Genomic DNA, 18,119 nt, shown 5'->3' with positions numbered 1-18,119 from the left:
AAAGGTGAATTAACAAAAATTAACACTGAAGCTTAATACTATGGCAGAGAATTCTTCATTTCTCTGCTGCTAATTAAATCCAGACCAGCTGAGCCTGTGCCAACCAACACCTGCAAACGGCTGATGTAAAAACGAGTTTCATTGTCTCAACCTACTTGCCAGTGAATGTCTGTCCTCATTCCAGAGCTTATGAAACTGCTGGTAATTAAAACAGTTGGGTAAGAATAAGTTTTTACATCCCCCCTGGTGAGCACGGTGCAGTATAAACAATTCCATTAAATCAATAAAACTACTTATATATTGTACAGGATATTAAAAAGTGTATGCTGGCAAAGCCTTTCACTATCACAAGATGGAATTGAGGCAAAGAGCATGGTAAAAAAAAAGGGGGGGGATAAAAGCAGGGAATACATTGGTGGCTTTGAAAACATAAAATGATGTAGAACTATTAGTATGGAATGTGTGTTTCAGTAAACATACTTGAACACCATAGTAAATAATTAATTTTTAAGATAAATACATTTTAAATAATTCAAATGTTTAAATTAAAGTTAAATTCAAAATAATTAATAAATATTTCAAAATTTCTATTTTCAATTTAACATTAAATGCAGTTTACACTATCAACAAAACCATGTTACTAATAAACTAGAAGTGAATGTATGAAACTAGGAGAAAACCTGGTCAAAAGCAGGGGAAAAAACAGGTTATTTTTCACCTCTTAAAAGTATTTTCTCACCTTTTCTTTCCCTTTTCCTGCCCAGTGAAGCTGGTGCACTAGTGTGACGTACTTTTGCTGGCTGAGGAAGCTTTTCAACTCTTGCTTTAATATAAAATTGAAGTCACAGATTATTCTGCTGCATGTCAGCAAATGTCCATTGTGGGCACAGACAGCAGAGTCTAAGCAGATGAGGGCAGAGCTCTTGTCTCTTTATTTGTTCATAAAAATAAGTTTATTTAAGCATGAACACGAACTGGGCCAGTGGAACTATAGGCATCAAGACCAATTTGCAGCAACCCGTGTTGAGTTTTTCTTCTTTTCACCTTCTATCATCCTTTTGGGTTAGGCAGGTACCATCCCCCTTGGCTTTCCTTCAGATCCACCCAAATTCTCCCTCATGAATATCTAGAAATATATCTTATTGGCCACATGAGAGCATTTCAATGCCAAACATTCAATTTCAACGTCAAACGTTCAACGTCCAACTTTCAAGTTTCACTGCCAAAGTTTTCATATTTAATTCAGTCACTTTGATAACTTTCAGTGTAAAAGGCTCTTAATGCTGAGGTCTGGAACTCCTCATCGTCCTCATACCCTCAGAGCCACACGGTTCACCTTGTTTGATATTTGGGAGGGTTTTACCTGTGTGTGAAAGCTTTGCTGATTTCTGCAAAGAATTGTGGGCAATTCCACTGCTCCCAAACTACTGGTTAATTTACAATCCTGTGTGATTCAGCAGCAGAGTGTTTTGAGTTGTCAGGCTGATTTAGTTGACAATTATCATACATTATAATATTTATTACCCGGGGTCCATCTCGCTGCCTCCTCAGCCGTCCCTAACGCCATCCCCTTCGTCTGGCCTTCTCCCACACACCGGCACCTTCCCGCTGCCCTCAGAGCTCGTCCTGCTCCGCTCAACCACTTCTGGAAGCGCTGCCATCCTAAACCGCCATTTCGGCACCACACTGTGCAGAGACCAGGATCCCCCGGCACTGACGGACGGTTCACCTGACTCCATCGCTACCTTTACGGGATATTATTCGGGCTCGGACACGACCCCGCAGCGTTTTCCCGTCGCCTCACGGCAGCCCGGGGCCCGGAGCGCCTCAGGGACCGCGCGCTGCCCGTGAGGGGAAAAAGGCGCCAAAATCCCCTCAGGGGCCGCGCGCTGCCTGTGAGGGGGAGGAGGAGGTGCTAAAGCGCAGCGGGCACGAGGCGTCCACCGACCCCCCCGGTGTGCCCGTCCTGCGCCGCAGATTCGCCACCGGCAGCCACCACTCGGGGCACCGTGACTGGGGTGCCCGGCGCGGGGGAAGGGGACGAGCACGATGCTGGGCATTGCGGGTCTGGGCCGCCTCGGGAGCCCCGACGACACCGCGCGCCCGGCGAGGCAGCGCCTCCGTGCCGGTAATGGCGGGCGGGGTCGCCCCTCGCGCGGCGTTCGTATTGCACCCCGCAGATTCGCCACGGCCCCTGGGGTCGCCGCCGTCCCGGAGGGCGCAGAGACGGCCCTGGCCCTTCGGTGGGGCGCGGGCAGCCGAACAGGCCCCCCCGATGGTGAGTATGAAGTCCCCGGTGGGCCGGGGGCGATGTGTCGAAAGTGCGGAGCGGAGTGCGCAGGCGCCCGCGCCGCCGCCCCGGCCCGTGGGAACAAAGGGAGCGCGGCCGCGCCGAGCGGGTGAGTGTGAGGGGCTCGGCGGGTCTGACCGGGGGGCTCGGGACGGCCCCGGTCCTGCACCGCGAGCGCTGCGGGGCTCGGGAGGGCCCTCGGGCCCGGGGAGGGAGCGCTGGGGCCGAGGGACCTCCTCCCCCCGCCCGCCCCGGTGGCCGCCTTGGGCCCGCTCAGGCTCCGCTCGATCTCCCCGAGCCAGTCCCGTGTGCGAGCCCCGGAGCACGTCGTTAGTAGGGATTCTAAAGGGGGTTGCAGCCGCCGTGGCGTTATTTGAAGAGAAAGGCCGAAAAAACACTTCGTTACAGCGTTGTTTGACGCACTCCTGGGTTTGGTGCTAAAAGGTTAAGCATTGCCTGTGAGACCGCAGCTGCCGGGCTCGGTGATTGTTGTATGTACCCTGTAAAGGAGAGACACATCATTTGGTCATTTATGTATGCATACCAGATTTCTGAAACAGTGAGTGTAAAATAATGGGCTGTGTTCTTTTTATTCCGTAAGGGGCAAAATACATTTACTTAGATCCTTCAATATGCAAGTGACCTAAACCTGTGTGCTCTTGCACAGCTATTTAAGGCCAGGTTCCTTGGAAAGTCCATTCGTTTTGCAAAGAGATAACACCTTGGTTTCTGAAAATTCTTTTGTCTGTATTCCAAAACTGACAAACTTTGATGATCACTGGTATCGATAACAATTGAAGCTTCAAAGTTTGGGGGGGGGGGAGGGGGGCAAAGGCTCAACATTTACTAGCGTGATCTTCTTTTGTCTTGCAGAAGTACAAATATAATGTCAGGTGGCTGAAAATTTGACTATCAAAATGTCAAGTAAGTTTTTTTTTTTTAAAGGTTTTTTTTTTTGTTTAACTTGATGTTTTAAAGATCTGGTTCTGCAGAACTTGTTTGTGAGATAATGCCCTTATTCCTGGCATTAAAAGAAATTGTAGGAAGTGCAGTGACAACTCTTGGCCTTACATCCTGCTGTGGCTGATTCCTAGCATATTGTTCTTGTAGGAAATCCAGATATCACAGCTTCTAAATCCTGTTTGACTGCATTTATGCTTTCCCTCCATGTAATTGGTGTGCATATTAATGAATTTCATATTCTCCAGTTTTCTGCTTGAATAAGGGATTAGAACAATGGGGGGGGCTTCAATTTTTCTTTCGCTTGTGTTGCTTTTTGCTCTTCAATGGCAAAACATAAAGTCTTTTCACAGTAGAATTTGTTTGTTTTTATAAATTCCTTTAAAAATGTTGTTCACAGCAGATGCCTTAAGAATTCGTTCAGTTTTTCAAGAAAAAAAAATGTGCTTACATTTCTATCTTAACAGAAAGGCCATCCTATGCCCCACCTCCTACCCCAGCTCCTGCAACCGTAAGTATAGCGATTTTTCTCATTAACACAGAGCCTTTAGTAACCTCCCAGAAAAGTAATTATGGAGTTGCATCACCTTCCTGTATGGGAAACACGATACTAATTAGTGTGATACGAATTGTTTAAATTAATATCATTCTTTTTTGAGAAGTTTGGGAAAGAAAAGCTGAATAAATTTGTTTTGCCTTCAAGGCTGCGATCTTGCAAGCACTGAATTTTCTGTGAGCAGTCGCTCGTCTCGACTTACAGTGGGTTGCAGCAGTACTGGAATAGTTAAGAAGCAACTGATATATTTGATTGTAAAACATCCTACTCAGCCTGTGCCCAAATCACGGGCAGACATTGCGTTTTTCCACATTCCTGTTGTACTGAGCTGCTTTTCAGTGGAACGTAGGATTATGAAACATCCTGTTACATTGGCTCACAACACTGAAACTCTCCTGATGCCAGTCTTGCATTCCTTGAAATCACTGGTATTTTGGAGTCTAGGGCCTGGGAAATATTTTACTTTCTAGTAAAGTGGTGTGGCATGACACTGAGGAAAACATGAACAGGAGCTTTGAATCCTGTCCAGTGACATTCCTGGATGTACAAAGGTGCTGCAGTAACAGTGTGCTGTGGGCAGAGAACTGTTCCAAAGCAAATGCACCTCTTTGGTCACATTTCTGAATAGTTTGGATTTCAGGACAAATCCTTTGTACAGAAGAATGAGCAAAGATGGTATAATGAATTTTTTTACCAAAGTAAATTGGAAAACTGTTACCCAGTAGTATGTCTCTGATCTCTGCAGGGTGGGAGTTAGAAGGAATGTGATCCTTCAAATTTATTGTGCCATACTTTACAGGAGAAGGCTTGAAAATTATATAATGCATAAATACAAGTTACATTTTTGTAAGTTTACATAAATAAAACTTGATTGTGTAGTTTGCTCAGAGTTTTCATTTTGCACACAGCGAAATAGACCTGTGGCAGTGTTAGAAGGAGCATGATGGATCCACTCTGACCACTGGATTCCTGCATCGAGAGCTGTGCATACACGTGTGATTCCTTTGGGATGTAGCATGGATACAGTTTTTTAATGGTTTATGTTGATGTGGTGGTGCAGTCCTTCAGAAGGATACATGAAGCACATGTCAGAACTGCAACCAGTGATGTGCACTGCCTGTCTTACAAGCATCTTTTCTTTTATTTTGTATTATATTTTATACAGTTCTTCAGGTGTTGGTCTGTGCTCTGTTAATGCAAGTCACAAAGTAGCCAAATAACCTTGCTTGTTCTTCCACAGCCAGTTCCAGGTGCTGCAGTCAACAAAATCCCAGTAATTCTCATAACTGCAGTAATGTAGATGAAATAAAAATTCTCCATGTGATACAAGGTAGTTCCCTGGTAACGTTTAAATCCTGTCTTGCAGAAATAAAGAATTAAGCAGACGGAGATTACAATTGTCACCTGGTTTTATTGAAGAGGTGTAGTTCAACATATTCAAAACCTGTTGTTATGGTAATATGAAAAACTGTAGTAAAACAGTGTGAAGTGTCTTATGAAGTAGTGAATGTGTATGTCATGAGCCCAGGCATACAGATGAGCACATCAGCTGCTGTGACTGAGTTAAAAAGCTTGGCAATAAAATCTGTATTGAAGACTGATTGTTAAAGGATAATTTTCCTCTGCACTTGTATATTTAGAAATAAACTCCTGCAGTGTGTCTGCATTGACCTGAAACCTTCATAGTTGCTGTAGTCAGCTCCTAGGACACTTCTGTTCAGTGTTCGTATGTGTCATACTTTGGTTCTTAAGAGTCCTGAACCTGTTTGTCAAATTTTTATAACTGTAATCTGGAACAGGTCCAGTCAGCAAATCTCTGTGAAGGACTCTTGAAGTGTTTATTAGGGCTGCTGGAGAGTGGGACACTGGGGGAATGACACCTAAAATGTCCAGAAACACTCCAGGCTCTTGTGAATCTTAATGGAATCATAGAACCACCAGTCAGGACTTAATCACAATTACCATTAAATAGTTGATCTGTTTTTCCAACAAAATCCGATTGGTAAAGGGGGGATAACGGGAAAAAGAAATGTATTTGAGAAGGGGAGTACAGGGAACCTGGTAAAACCTAAGTGTCCATAGATAAGTGAAAAGGGAATGTAGAGAAATGAGGTTTTTTTCTGTGTGACTGAGATGAGAACAAATCAATCCACTTTCATGAATGAAGATGTATTGATTAACTTCTGAATTGTTTTGGATGTGGTGATCTGTTCAAACTAGTTTAAAGTTTTTAATTTACAGGTTTTACTGCAGATGTAGAGTCCCTCAGCTCTGTCAGTCTACAGCCTGCTTTATAACAGAGGGATGTCTCTGGAAATTGTCTTCAGCCACTGGCAGTGGAGCACAAATGGTGCTTTGAGAGATTTCCTCCCCTGGCCCCATTTGTTGGGAAGGCAGAATGCTGGGAAGAAAAGCAGGCAGGGATTTTCATTGGTGTAATGAATGTGGATACTGGGGATTTCTGCCCCACCACCGGGTGCTGTGCTGCCCTGTAACTTTCACTCTTTGGGGACAAGAGTCTTCTGAATTCCTTGGTGGCTTATGTTGGAAAACTTTATTAGCCATGAGCTGAATTTACAGAATACTTGTTTAAATTAGTTACACATTTAATAGAAATAAAATCACCAGTTTCAGACAAATTTGTAGTGACACATTTACTTAAAAGTCCTGTTTCCTTACTAGGTTTATACTGGAGTAAGTTGTGTGTGTTGGGAAGACACCAACTGCTACACCTCATTGCTTGTTTGAATTCTGGTTGCTTTTGCATGCCATATTGCAGTTCATTTTCATTTCTGTGTTTTCCTCGTTTGAGCTCATTTCTCATTCGTGTTTTTGTCTCATTTGTTTCCATCAGCAAATGCCCAGCACCCCAGGGTTTGTGGGATACAATCCATACAGCCATCTGGCCTACAACAACTACAGGCTGGGAGGGAACCCGGGCACCAACAGCCGGGTCACGGTAGGAGAATCAACTATTACATCCTCCGGCAAACACCAGGAACTGACCAGAAATGGCTTTAGGGTTAGGTTCTTCGGAGTCTTGGCTGCTACCACTTCTTTATAAAAAAAAAACCAAAACCAACTTCGGATTCTTACTCCTCACCCTCCCCCCCTTCCCCTTCACTCTGAAACCTTTTGTAGGAAAATGGGCTTTTACTCAGCAGGGAAAACTGGTAATGGTATATGATGCAGACGTCCAGAAAGACACTTTGTGGTCTTCAGTGACCACTGCATGCATAGGAAAAAGTTCTGTAGCTGGGTATGAATTCTTGGAGGGAGGGAGCTGCTCTTTTTGCTGATTGGCACAAAAATAAGGAAGAACATTTTGCAAACTGGAGATCGTTGATAGTCGTTTCATCATCCTGTTGAGCCATGTGAGAGGTACTGGCCTTTATTTTTCTTTCTGGTCGTAGTCTGGTAATAACTGCACAGTCCCAAGTTCAGTCATTATTTTTTCAACAAAAGTGTGATGATGATAACAAAATAGAATCCTTTCAGCTCGTATATATGTCATTGTGTGGGAAATGGATGTTACATTCATTTTTCATGGTGTAAACAAAGTGAGATAGAGACAAGTGATGAGGTAGGTGACAGCTTCTTTCAAATATGAATCAAGTCCTGAGCATTGTATGCAGTTAGGAAACAAAAATAGGCAGTGGAAATGTAACACTTTCATAACACAACAGAAATAGAGTAAATCCCTGCTATTTTCTTAAATATCTCACAACTTTAAGGTTTTTCCATGTAAAACTTTGTACCTCAAAAATTCTGATCAGTTTGGAAGGTGATACAAAGATTTCTCAAGGACCAAATACATGGTGCTTTTAAAGAAGTGAACTCTTTTTATGCCTCTCATTTAAACCTTTCAAACTTCATATATGAAGTTCATCCAGTATCTTAAAGCATTTACAGAAAGGACCTTCCCCTACAAGCTGGAATTGACTGTCTGAATGGATACTTTCCTTATACAAGACTGTCAGGTTTTGTCTGAGAACTTCATTGTTTCTATATGTCACAAGCATACACAGCCTGCTCTGCCATGCATATCCCAGTATATGGATGGTGTCTTTAAATCCCTCTTAATTTAAAAGCATTAAACAGTTTCCGTTAATGTTTTTCCAACCCATCTGTATGTGTATCTATGTATACATTTTGGTAATGCATATACCTCATGCACATTATTTATACACAGTTCTGTATGCATTGTTCATAGAGCTCCATAAATTCAGCAGAAAAAACTATCAGGAGGAAAACTGAGTATTTAATGTGAGCCTTCTGGGCTACACCCAACTATTGATCTGCAGGCCACAGCCCTGAAAGATCTTGAACTTGCTTTATATTTTCATGTAAATACTCACACTTAATAGAACTCCTGGCATGTGGAAGTGCTGGAAGAGTGGACGGTTTCAGACCCTGCAGTTGACAAGGAGCTGTGATGTCATTGCACTGTTTTAGGAACAAACCCTGGTCAGGTGTTTTGTGGGTTGAGAGAACATGAGGGGAGGCAGCAGCTTTCCAGCAGCAGCATTAGAGCTCAGTGGCCTTTTGTGTGGTGCCAGCACTGTGTCTGGCAGCGTAAAGCCAAAGGAAGACAGAGCACAGGAGCATGTTCCAGGCTTACTTGGGACAATTCATTACAGCTTGGCTACAACTAGAGCATATATTTACTTTTTAGCTGCATAGGGTTGTTTTCTTTTCATAAAGAGTCTGTTAATTGGCTCCAAATTACCACTGACAAACTTTGCAGACAAGTAATTGTTAACATTATTTGATAATGTCTCTAACTTAATGGTTTAAAACTTTCTTCATATCTTTTTTCACCTGTACAGTAGCCACATTAAATTTGTCAAAACAGATGAAATAAATTAGTCATCAGAAGTGAGAAAAAACAACCAGCTGGGATTGGTGTTTCCATGTCAGTTCCTAAGCTGTGTAGTTCAGTTTTAAGAACATGGAGCCCTTTTAAGGATTTATCTAGTTACTGCTCTGTAAACTTACAGATAAAAGGACAAACTTACATTGGAAATTATTCCTGTGAGGACCAGCTCTAGCTAGTGCTTGTTCACTTACAGACTGGGTAATTTTTTTGGTGATGTTGCTTGTTTCTCTTGGTGGGGGTGTATGAATGCACAAGAATGAGTGTTTTCCAAAACTAGTGCGTGTCCAGCGACCCCATTAACAAATGGATTTATCCGGTTCTTTTATAGGCTTCCTCTGGTATTACCATTCCAAAGCCCCCCAAACCCCCAGACAAGCCCCTGATGCCCTACATGAGGTACAGCCGGAAGGTGGGTATTACAGTGTCCATCAGTAATAAAGTCAGTGTTCGTTTGTGCTAACAATTAATTGCTATGATCTTAGTTTCAGCTTCTAAACGTTGACTCCTAACAGCCTGCGCTCTCTTAAGGGGATGTAAAGTACAGAGTCTGCCCTGCAGAACAAAGGCAGAAGTAGTCTGGTCACACAGTTGCCAATTTCTGGGGGGAAAATTGCTAAAATGCTAATTCCTACCACTGTCTGCTGACAAGGATCCACCCCGCCACATTCAGAAGTTCCTGTGACTTACTGACAGAACTTTTTTATATAAAGGAAGTATTCCTTGCGTTTTCTGGGCTTGGTGCAGTGCTGTAGCTGGACTGAAGAGTAGCAATGAGTGGACTTTGCATGTTCTCCTTCACCACCCTAGCCTGTGGCAACGTTCGCTTCGCTATTCTGTGAACTGTTTGACAGAAAGTAGGAGAGAGACTCTTGTGGAGTCTGGAATCTGATGGGGCATGGGGAGGGCATGGCAGCCTGGCTGAAGCAGGTGAGCCAGAAGGAATTTCTTCCACTTCTGGTAAAGTATCTTTACCAGCATGTCTGTCTTAGGCCAAAAAACATCAACACACACACAAAAAAAAAAGTCAAGTGGCGCAGCAAGAAATTACACTGGCAGCTCTCCTTTTTTTTTTCCCTATAAAGTTAGAAACCTTTTTGGTGGAGTCAGAACTTGTTGGAACTCAGATTGATCAGCAAGACTGAAATATTGTGAAATGTTACATTCTGATCTGAAAAGCTCAGTCTCTTTGTCATAATCTACTGCTGGATGTGTTTACTCAGTAGCATTTTCTCCCCGAGATGCAGCGATGTGCATTTAAGAAGAGAATTGAGAGGGTTAAAGGCAATATTCCCATGAGACCAAAGCCACTCAGCAATTGCCTGGTTCAGTAGCTGGCTTCCTACTGACTTCCTGCCCCAGAAAATAGTCCAGATAGTTTAGCCAGACTCATTCCTAACTTTATCCTGTTTTTCATGGTGATTCCAGAAAGAACACTGAGATGACAATATAAAATGTTTAATTTGGAAGTATTTAGATATCATTAGTAAAGCTCCAGCTGTTTCTGTTAAGGTCTGGGACCAAGTGAAGGCGTCCAATCCTGATTTGAAGTTATGGGAAATTGGCAAGATTATTGGAGGAATGTGGCGAGATCTCACTGATGAAGAGAAGCAAGAGTATTTGAATGAATATGAAGCTGAAAAGGTAAATGGAAGAAATCTGGGATGTTTATTACAGCTGATTCTTCTAGGAACTGGTCTGAGAAGAAAAATTCATCTTCCCCATGCAGGGGTGTTTGAGGCATTCACGAGAGCCCTGTATGTAACTTAAATGGAAGTTTGTCCTGACACATCTCTTAGATTTTTTTAAATAACTGTGCATCAACTGTGACTGGTCAGTTTTTAGACCTAATTCAAAATGAAGTATTTATAATTGAGTGTCGATTTTAACTGTTTAATGAATGGATTTGATTGTACAACATCAGTATTGAAAAGATTGTCTCAACACCAAAATCCTCTTTCAAAACTGGTGCTCTGCAACTACTGCTGTTGTCATGAACGTGTTCTTAAGAGACTTCCAGTCACGTGGGGTTTGGTTTTCCTGGTGGAACTCCACGCTGTGGCATTAGTGTTTTGTTTCTTAATAGAAAATGCTACAACTTGTAGGGTTTTTTTGTGCTTTTGTTTCGGTTTTATTGATCTTAATGACAAGAGATGACAGCTACCTCGTGTCTAGGTTGGTAAGTGTTGAGCACCTGTACGAGACTGTTCTTGTGATTCTCAGGTACCAAGGGAGAATTGTCCAGCTGATGTGTTGTGCTTACACCTGGCAGGCACCTGAGGCTGTGGATACCTCGTCAAATCTCAGCTGGTTTTATTCCAAGGCAATAGAGAAGTACTGCAAAGCTGGGTGCTCTTAGCTGAGAAAAAAAAAATCCAGGAATTCTATTTTTACCTTGGTAATGATGTTTAGATTGTAAGCTCCTTGGGGCAGGGGCCAGCTGGTTTCTATTTGTGCAGTGCCAAGGCAGAAGGATTCTGGTCCTGATCATAAACAAGAGTTTTAGGTACCTTTAACAGTATCATAGATTGTAACTATTTTTCATTGGAAATATCTCAAATCACTGTACAAAATCTTAAAAGTGAGATTAAAGAAAGCAAATCAAAGGGAAGAGGTAATTTGAAAGAATGTGAAAATAGTGCTGCTGTCCTGCTGCCAGAAGGAGACAGGAGCCTGGCTGCAGCTTTCTGTGCCATCCCAGTGCGGGGATGGGTCAAAGAACGGACAAATCTTAAGTGATTTTGAAAAGTGGTTCATGACATACTGGCATAAGGAAAGAGAAGAAATCAGAATCACAGATTTAGTTAGAACTCCAGAGAATTACTGAGAATATTTTGTGTGCTAATTTCATCTTACCAGAACTTAATCATAAATGTTCTGAGGTGTGTGAATTTGAAATCTCAGAAAACAAAGCTATCATAAGACTTCCAGGTAGTAAAACTGAAAAGGACCTAAAAGACCAGCTGTGTTTTTAAAACACGAACGACTATAGAAGAAGTCCTAATTTGTAAAAAAGAAAGACTGAGAGAATCTGGTCATTTGTCTCTCAGCCAGACAATTCAGAGCAGCTTTATCTGTGTAACCGCACTGTGAGTTACACAGCACAGTTGTGGCGAGGCGGGAATCACCCAGTGGTGCAATCAAACCGTGTTGGTCACCTTTCAGATCGAGTACAACGAGTCCATGAAGGCCTACCACAACTCCCCTGCCTACCTGGCCTACATCAACGCCAAGAGCCGCGCCGAGGCAGCGCTGGAAGAGGAGAGCCGGCAGCGGCAGTCGCGCATGGAGAAGGGGGAGCCCTACATGAGCATCCAGCCCGCAGAGGATCCTGATGGTAAGGAGTGTGTGTGCACTCCCAGTGGGACACCTTCCTGGCAGGATCGGCCATGGAGATACAGAAAACCACCCGTGTGTACCTCAGGCAGCACTTCACATGGCTTCGTTTCTGCTTTGGTGCTTTAATGCCAATTTTCGTTATCACATTTTATTCCATACAGCTGACTTTGTTCCCAAAAGTAAGGTGGCACCTGTGGCAAAAGTTATTCCAATCCATCTTGATTAAGTGTGAAGTAATGCTTAATAGTTCAAACCAAATCAGTCTGCTTACAGCTCCGTAATGGCTTTAGCATATGCTTTAGAAAAGGCTTAGATGCCTGATTTAATCTGGCTTGGATGGAATGTTGTGCTTTATTACCAGAAGTGCGTAAATCCGACAGGCTGAGTTCTGGAGTGATTAAGAGCACCTGAACTTTGAATGTGTTCAGCAACTGTCATTTGAGATTGTGTAGGGAGTGAGGTACCCTTGCTGCTGACAAGTTGATGAGAAAATTCTGAAAGTTTATTTGACTGCGAGGAAATGCACCCCACCCAGTGGGAAAAGTCAGCCTCACACACCTCATGGCTGCTTTTAAATTCATCACCAAATACTTGTTGAAACCTGAGGGTGAAAAATGTACTCAGTTACACCCTTTTTTTTCCTTCCCCCTTGTTAAAGCACACCCCTGAGATAAAGCTCATGGCAAACGGCACTTTCCCCCGTGTGAGGTAATTGCAACATTTATGTAAATACATTTCATGTTGGAATAGTTGGAACCTGGGGACTTGAGATTCTGTTCTGTGCTACCTAAGCCAAGTAGACTCAGGCAGAACCAGCCGTTACCTCTTTTTTGCTTTGTTTATTCAGATACCCCCATGAGAAACTGAATATAACACTTCGAAATAAAGAAACATTCATTACTAGTTCTCTTCTTTGGTAGTGTCTGCTGGCATGATGTTCAGCTTCTTAAGATTTCTGTGAATAGTTGGGATAGTCATCTCCAGTGGGAATACTTAATGTAAAACAAATTACACTTCTAGACTTTTCTACATGGCATCATTCTGGGAGATAATTCATACTTGTTGCTGAACTGGTTTCTCTTTAGAGAGATGCACTTACTAATAAATAATCGAATACTTTTAATACATGCCTATGAATTTTCAGTGATGAGTAAACATGTCTCACTGCTTCATGCTTTCAGTCCTCAGTATTTCAAAAAAATAAGTGGTTTTGATCTGTGCTACAAAGGTTATTTATAGAGGAGTCACTGTCCTGCTGGCATTTTGTTCTGGAAACATGATTAATCAGGAATGGGTCTTCTATTTGGTGTATTAATAGTTCCTCTTACTGTGGAAATGTGGAAGGCAACAGAGTGAATAACTAGGTCAGTCCCAGTTACAGCTGTGGGAAAAGCATGTGAAATCAGCCATTAGAGCTGTGCTAGGTAAATGCTGCCCTGGCCACACTTTGTCTCCTTTTCTGATTCCCTGATGCTCTGTGTTTGTTACTGTGAACTTTGTGATGTGACAGCTACTGGTGTTAGGGCTCATATTTTGTTTTTGGTGAGTGGTGATGTGGATATGGTGTCGTTAGACTTGACACTCATTTTGTGGAATCAAAGCAGTTACCCCTTAAACTCCTGTTCCAGATTATGATGATGGGTTTTCCATGAAGCACACGGCCACAGCTCGGTTCCAGAGGAACCACCGGCTCATCAGTGAGATCCTGAGCGAGAGCGTGGTGCCCGACGTCCGCTCCGTGGTCACCACGGCCAGAATGCAAGTCCTGAAACGCCAGGTTCAGTCTTTAATGGTTCATCAGGTAAAGAGAAAGGATGCGGATGCAGCTAAAACACGGTGGTGTTGGGCTGGACTCCAAGTCTCAGATCATTTGATCACCTACATGACTGTTCTTGCTGGGTGTCAGTGTTCTGTGTGCTCCAAGAGCTGATCCCTGGGATTTCTTGGGAGCTGCAGAAGGTGAGACTTCACCTTCAGTGCAGTTTTGTTTCAGAGGATCATGTTAAGCTCTGTTCTATTCTTTGGGATATCCTAAGTGTGAGTTCCATAGTTCTTCATTATTACACACAACCCTCTGTATGCAGTGTCAGTCTGCTGGTTAATAGGTACTGGTAGGGTTGTGATTTCAGGTACCTGACCACTCATCTTATTTGTAATGATTCTTTCTCTTTTTTTCAGTAAATTGTCCCTATTCTAACATTTTTCACTGAAAGTTAAATTCATACAAAACATACGGTGAAGTCACACCTGCACATTTTACCTAGCTTTGGTCATATGCCTGTGTTTTCCAAACACTCATGTTACCAAAAGAACCCTTTCAGCATGGTCAATGTGTGTGTGGTTGAAGCGAGACCAGAATTAGGTAGAGATTTGTTGGGGGTTTTTTAATTAGAAGATTTTGGAGGGTGGAGGGGGTGGTTGTCCTTTTTTCCTGCAAATTGTGGTCTTTGTTAATTGATGTGGAGGGTGTGTCTATACCTGCAAGCTGTGTATATACAGACCTGTGGGGATATGTATGTACAGACCTGGGGGGTGCAGAATAGGAAAGAAAATGTGCAGATTTCATGCTGGAAGCTTCACCTCAGGTACACAGTGTTTCATTTACAATATGCTTGAACTGCTGCACAGACCCATTTACTGTTCCTACTTTTCAGTATGAACTTCTGAGCTAGTGGGTATCAGAGGCAGGCAGAAGGATGTTTACATGTTAGGCCAATATTTAAAAATAAACCCATATGAAAATTTGTATGCGTAGCTGTATCTTTGCCCAGCTCCCAGGTGGCTGCACAGTGAGGTTCTTGCTGTTTGTTTCACTTCCAGCGTAAACTCGAAGCTGAGCTGCTGCAAATTGAGGAGCGTCACCAGGAAAAGAAGAGGAAGTTTTTGGAAAGCACAGAATCTTTCAACAACGAGCTTAAAAGGGTACAACTCATTTTTCTCACTTAGAGGAAGCTGCTGGTTCCACAAGTGCTTCAGTTCTCTGTTCAGTTCTGAGCAATTGCCCAGCTGCTGGGGCAGTGCCCTGGTGTGGGTGGTACAAAGAGCAGGATGATTTCCTGCTCCCTCTGTGACCTTTAGTGGGGACATTGGAGTGCCTCCAAGCTGGGCTGGGTGAGTTCACTCACAGCAGCTGGAGGAAGGTGGTCTGAAGCTACTGTGGAGGTCACACTGCTCTCCTTGGCTGCATTCAAATAACAAGTTCTGTGTTGTTTATTTATTCCCTCTCCCCTTTTTTTTTGTAATATGCCTGTATCTCCCTCTCTAGTTACTTTTAATATAAACTTTGTAAAATCAAAAGGACTGTGCTGCATTTAGAAATAATGAACTCGTCATTGGGGTTTACCGATGGTTTATTTCTCAGGGTAACTGAAGTAGTAAAAGAGCTAAAGAGCTTTCCTTTGTTTTGTTTTGTTTTGTTTGTAATTGCTAGTTGTGCAGTTTGAAAGTGGAAGTGGATATGGAAAAAATTGCAGCTGAAATTGCTCAAGCTGAGGAGCAGGCTCGCAAGAGACAGGAGGAAAGGGAAAAGGAAGCAGCTGAACAAGCTGAGCGCAGTCAGAACAGCCTGGCAGCTGAGGAGGAGCAGGCAGCCAGCAAGGGGGAGGAGAAGAAGGAAGAGGAGAGCACTCCAATGGAGACAGGTAACTGCATCTGAACATCTGCTGCAGAATCTCCAAGGATCAGTATTAAAGCGTCTCTGAGGAGAACCATTCACTGCATCTTGGTGAACACAGGCGTTTGCTTTCTTCTCATTAAATTACTCATTTTTAAAAGGGGAGAGGACAAGATCCCACAGAGCCCCATGTCATGCTTTGTGTGTGATGTACCCAGGGGAAAAAAATTCTAAACCCAAAGTTAGACTTCAGTTAACTGTGAGTGTTTCCTTGTCCCAGTGTGTGTGTCCAGCCAGGATGATGCAACAGCACTGTTTCCTATGCTGCTGTCAGGCAGATTTTCCAGCTGCTTTGCGCTCAGAACAGCAGCAGTAAGAAATGCTGCTGGATTCAGGAGTCTCTGTGTCACTGCTGCAACAGCAGGAGCGTTAGGAAAGAGGGATCAAGGAGTTTGAGTTCCAGTGCTTCTGCTTTAACAAGGCACATGGCTTTCTTATGGCTGGAATCCTGAGGGCAGGCAGCTGTGGCTGACATCAGGATGCTGTGGCAAGACCACATGCATCCTCAGCATTGAGATGCCTGTCCCTGCACGTTCTAAATGACAGAAGTAACTGCTATGGAATACTCAGATTTATTACACTTTCTGTTTCTTCCTAAATCCTAATTGCACAATCTAAATAAATATTGGCATGTAAATGACACTGAGAAATATGTTATTCCAGAAGAGCCTCACCCGGAAGAGAGCACGGAGAACCAGCAGAACGGTGAAGAAGGAACCTCCACCCCAGAGGACAAGGAGAGTGGGCAGGAAGGGGTGGACAGCACGGCCGAGGAGGGAACCAGCGACAGCAACACCGGCTCAGAGAGCAACAGCGCGACCGTGGAGGAGCCGCCCGCAGACCCCATCGCTGAGGAGGGCGACAAGAAAGAATAATCACTGACTCAGTCCCTGTGTCTCTGTAATGAAGTACTGTTTGATTTCAGAACGTGCTCTGCGGCTGTTGTACCTTCCCTGCCTCTGTCACTCGTCTCCAGAGGATACTGGGGCTTAATGACGTGTCAGGTTATCAGCGTAGCAATGTGAAAGGGGCCTGTAGAGGCACAGGGTGTCCTGCAGCAGGCAGAAAAGGAACCTCATGTATCTAAACTCGGCTGTTACAGTGTGGAGAGGTGCTTATATCACTTGGAATTCTTCCCTAGAAAGACACCACTGCTTTTGGTTTCTGTATGAGAAATCAGGCCTTCTCCCTTTCTTCTGGTGCCATGGACACAGTGGCAGTTTTCCCCAAAGGCTCTTCCAGCCCCTTTGTGGCAGCAGTGAGGTGCAGGTGTCTCGCCTGTGCTGCAGTCTTGGCCTGACTGCTTGAGGGACCTGCTCCTGGCAGTGGCACTGGATTTCTGGAGAGGTTGGAATGTGGCTGAGGCATTCAGAGCTGATCTCAGCATGGAGCGAAGACCTGATGCCTGCCCAGGGTGTCACCTGGAGCCTCTCCTTACCTAACAACCCCAAAAGTCCCCCGTGTCCCACCACTGCTGCATTCCATGCCAGCAAGAGCAAGTTCTGCTGTAGATGCCCCAGTCTGTCCTTTTAAAGAAAGCTCTCAGTCCTCAGGAGCAGCTCCAGAGTGAGGCTGAAAGTCTGGGGTTTAGGGATTTTTGGTATAACTTGTTTTTCTAGAGTAGCTGCTCTGCAGTGATGGAAACTTGCTCATGCTCTGTGTGTGGCATGTCAGGAGATCCAGTTCCAAAGAGCTCAGTGTAGTCTTGCAGGAAATGACACATCTTGAGGGATTTTTTTCTGTGGTGCAGGATTCTGTTCAACAAGCCTTTGCTTTTCTTTACCAATTAACTCCTTTATTTGCTACCAAGAGACCCTGGTGTGGCCTCAGCCAGAGACTTGGCACAGAAGAGAGCAGGAAAGCGTTTAAACACGCACATGTTCTCTGAGCAGACAGACACTGATATGGCACAAATGGTAAAAAATAGTAGTTTCGCTTGTCATGAGCTTTCAGAACCTCTGGGGACTCTACAAATGTACTGAAAAGGCCACAGTTTGCCCTATATAAGCAAAAGCCCTAAAAAAAAAAAAAATAAACTGAATTGCAGCAACAGCCACGGGCCACTTCTTGGATTTACAACTGAGAGAATACATGATGTTTCAATGAACTAATGTGTTTTTGCAGAGCAGTGGGTCTATCAGGTGGTGTTTTTTAAATCCTTTTTTTTTTAATGGTCTAAAAATAATAAAATCCAACATGTTTGGTTTTTTTTAAACTCACAGTGGTCTTCTTCTTGTCTTCTAAGGTAATGCCATTGTTTGGTTCAGAGCTTTCATCAGCTGTTCTCTACCTCAAGCCAGAGGAAAATAAACACACAGGATTTGTTTTCTTACACGGTACCAGCTGCTGGCTGGACTGGAGCCCCCCCCTCCCTGCCCCCACCCCACAGGGCCCAGGTGAGGCTCCACACCTGAGGTGCTGCAAA

At 43.7% G+C, this 18,119-nt stretch overlaps 1 protein-coding gene across 5 annotated transcripts; it reads left to right on the top strand.

Annotated features, from left to right (window-relative positions):
- The first annotated feature begins 2,332 nt into the window (after positions 1-2,332).
- Positions 2,333-17,913, top strand: SMARCE1 (SWI/SNF related BAF chromatin remodeling complex subunit E1). Of its 5 annotated transcripts, none has more exons than XM_068996757.1 (11): positions 2,335-2,399; positions 3,164-3,214; positions 3,718-3,761; positions 6,661-6,765; positions 9,014-9,094; positions 10,195-10,326; positions 11,848-12,019; positions 13,650-13,822; positions 14,842-14,943; positions 15,452-15,662; positions 16,358-17,913. In XM_068996757.1, exons 2-11 carry the CDS (start codon positions 3,208-3,210, stop codon positions 16,567-16,569), a joined length of 1,239 nt encoding a protein of 412 aa, XP_068852858.1. In that variant the 5' UTR covers positions 2,335-2,399; positions 3,164-3,207; the 3' UTR covers positions 16,570-17,913. The 5 variants fall into 5 exon arrangements, with proteins under 5 accessions (XP_068852862.1, XP_068852858.1, XP_068852861.1 ...); XM_068996760.1 differs by lacking the exon at positions 2,335-2,399 and adding an exon at positions 2,425-2,734; XM_068996759.1 differs by lacking the exon at positions 2,335-2,399 and adding an exon at positions 2,425-2,781.
- Positions 17,914-18,119: the final 206 nt, after the last annotated feature.

The sequence above is a fragment of the Aphelocoma coerulescens genome, chromosome 27 (genome assembly GCF_041296385.1).
Source record: "Aphelocoma coerulescens isolate FSJ_1873_10779 chromosome 27, UR_Acoe_1.0, whole genome shotgun sequence".
Lineage (NCBI taxonomy): Eukaryota > Metazoa > Chordata > Aves > Passeriformes > Corvidae > Aphelocoma > Aphelocoma coerulescens.
The sequence above is the reverse complement of the archived record's forward strand: the minus strand, read 5'-3'. Positions and strand labels throughout refer to the sequence as shown.

Bases quoted from the DNA above. Each gene is read 5' to 3' on its own strand.
- SMARCE1 (XM_068996757.1), top strand. The intron at 9,095-10,194 runs GTGGGTATTACA...GTTTCTGTTAAG, and splicing joins ACATGAGGTACAGCCGGAAG to GTCTGGGACCAAGTGAAGGC. The intron at 12,020-13,649 runs GTAAGGAGTGTG...CTCCTGTTCCAG, and splicing joins GCCCGCAGAGGATCCTGATG to ATTATGATGATGGGTTTTCC.